General features: G+C 40.0%; 1 protein-coding gene across 2 annotated transcripts in view; it reads left to right on the top strand.

Moving 5' to 3' along the window:
- Positions 1 to 1,830: 1,830 nt before the first annotated feature.
- LOC122259125 (RNA demethylase ALKBH7, mitochondrial) overlaps positions 1,831 to 2,500 on the top strand; it is a 15,246-nt gene continuing 14,576 nt past the window's right edge. The window contains exon 1 of one of the 2 annotated variants that reach the window (XM_086548790.1): positions 1,831 to 2,475. In XM_086548790.1, the coding sequence (XP_086404916.1) occupies positions 2,035 to 2,475 (441 nt within the window). In that variant the 5' untranslated portion in view covers positions 1,831 to 2,034. The remainder of the gene's footprint in view (positions 2,476 to 2,500) is intronic. The other variant, XM_043025694.2, reaches the window with a different exon arrangement.

The raw sequence follows: 2,500 nt of genomic DNA, 5'->3' as shown, positions 1-2,500 counted from the left end.
AAAAAAAGTTCCGGTGACCGTCATCTACGGGAACGCCCAGACCGAGAAGTCACAGCTAGTACTAGTAAATGAAGTCAAGATTTATACAGAGATCAAAATTGTAGAGATGGGGATAAACAAAAGTGACAACCAGAAGGCATTCGGTATCTTAAAGGAAGGTATAGACAATAAGACCCCGCGAACAGATTTCATCATAATGACACAGACGGGAATGCACTGACACTAAGCGTAAATTTAAAAGAAAAAATGAGTATAAAACTGTTCAATCCTGCATGCATGCCGAGATGTGGAATCTCGCTCAGTAAGGAATGACGAAACATCCCTGAATAAAGAGGTACCTCAACCTCTCCGTTCACGGAGAATATCAGTAATGGAAAATCATCTGGTGGTGTAGATGGTATACCAGTCGAACGCTAGAGGGCTTCGGTAGGTTAAGATGTTATGGAGAGTTGATTTGGATTTCATATTTAAGTTAAAATATGAACAATATAGGGCTAAAGCACGGGACGGACTTGTGGAAGGAAAATGACCCTGTGAGCTAAATGATATGATGAAGACCGTTGTAGAGAGATGTTCTGCTGATCTTCACGATGAACAAGAATCGGCCGTTCGAATATCAGATGGAGATACAGAAAGGCTGGTTCAAAATCGAACGTTGAGTGAGACAAGGATTTGTATTGTCCTAGACTTTGCAACGTTTATGCGGAAAATAGGATGCGCCAAGTACTAACAATTGGTGGTGTGAAATAATCCAGCCTCAGGTTTGCAGATGACACCAATTGATTCTGCTCGGGTAAGCAAGAGCTCATGTTATAACGCGCCGATAGATATGGAATTTTTTTTATTCAATATCTTCAGCGAAGGTATTAGGAAATATCTGACCTGATTATTCTAAAATAATGGATACTTCGTACCGCTTGAATGTGCTGAAGGCCTTTTCGCTGATGAAGCAATAAAGCGACGTTCTTTTGTTCACCATGGCTCATCAAGTTCAACTCCGTTTAGCTGGCAAAGGGCGCGTCGGACAATCTTCCAGCGTGGTCCCGGAAAAAGCCATTAGCGGGTCTACACTAAGTGTGTGTGTGTGTGTGTTTGTGTGCGCGTACGTGCGTGTGTGTGTGTGTGCGCGTACGTGCGTGTGTGTGTGTGTGTGTGCGTGCATGTGTGTGTGTACGTGCGTGTGTGTGTGTGTGTGTGTGCAAGCTTTATTAAATCATTTTAATAAATTATGAGAAAAGTTTTTAACCGAACCCCTAAACACATCTTCATCTTTGTAAATAGATAAAAAGAAAATCAGAAATGCGGTGACACTATTAATGAACTACTGCGGACGCGCTAGCAGCTTCGGCATGAAAATATATGGGGAGACCCCTTAGAGTTGAATTTACGCGAAGCAGCCGAAAGTTTCCACAGTTTGGTAACACTGCTGATACTGCTAACGCCCTTTCTGAATATCCTGTTACTAGAAAGTTAACACTAGTGATAGAAAGTAAAATCAAAAGACGACGCTTTAATAATGTTTGCAAATGCAGGCGAAGCTGGGAAATATTTTGGGACTTTTTAGATATGAAATAATTATGAAATATAGGAATTATGAATATTAAATATTAATATGAAATTATCACAAGTCTGTTAGCAAATTTCTCTGAAATGAATCTTGCCAGAATATTTGCAGAAGATAATTGTTTCCCTTTTCTGGAGTACGAATAATGAAATGGCTTCATTATATTGTCTACTGCTTGTTATATATTTAAGTGACATTACTATGATAGTATACTTATTTATTTTGCTGACCCGTCAAATCAGAAAGTTACCATTCCTGAAAATTGAACGTTGGGGTCGGTCGGGATTATGAGCTACCGATCAGCTGATTTTTGTTTTGATTCTACAGGAGAAAGAAATGTGTTTCGGCTCTTCAAAGTTCTTAATTAATTTCCGTATCACAGGAAAGAGTGGTGATGATTAGACTGTCGATTTTCATACTGTAGACTTATTGGATTATTTAAGCGTGTGTATAGTGAGACGACATCCAAAATGAAGCGGAGTTTGGGTAGACTCTCCTTCATGTTGGAGAAGGTTGGAAGAAGTACAATTAATACCATTCATTATAACAGTCCATTGCAAACGCTAAGGCCTACATATCCACCACTAGAAGAACATGAACAGAGGATTATATCGCAGCGAAAACACTTCAGCTACATATTAAAAGATCAGTTATTTCCGCATCCTGCGTCAGAGCAAGTCCGTCATTACTCTTCAAACTCTTCACAGGAAGACTGCGAAGAAGTGTATCACAGAAGAATTCCAGAGTATTTGCACTTCCACCAGAAGACTAGTGGGGAAACCCGAGATGCTGTCACGTCATCATTTGTAGTTTTGAGAGACTTTGTTACAGAAGAAGAGGAAGAAACGCTTTTAAGAGAGGTTGAGCCGCACCTGAAGAGACTCCATTATGAGCATGACCACTGGGATGATGTGAGTGAGTGTATTTGTTAACTTT

Source organism: Penaeus japonicus, unplaced genomic scaffold (assembly GCF_977035675.1).
Source record: "Penaeus japonicus unplaced genomic scaffold, GWHDUDI00000001_assembly GWHDUDI00000021, whole genome shotgun sequence".
Classification (NCBI taxonomy): Eukaryota; Metazoa; Arthropoda; class Malacostraca; order Decapoda; family Penaeidae; genus Penaeus; species Penaeus japonicus.
This window is presented reverse-complemented; position numbering and strand designations above follow the sequence as displayed.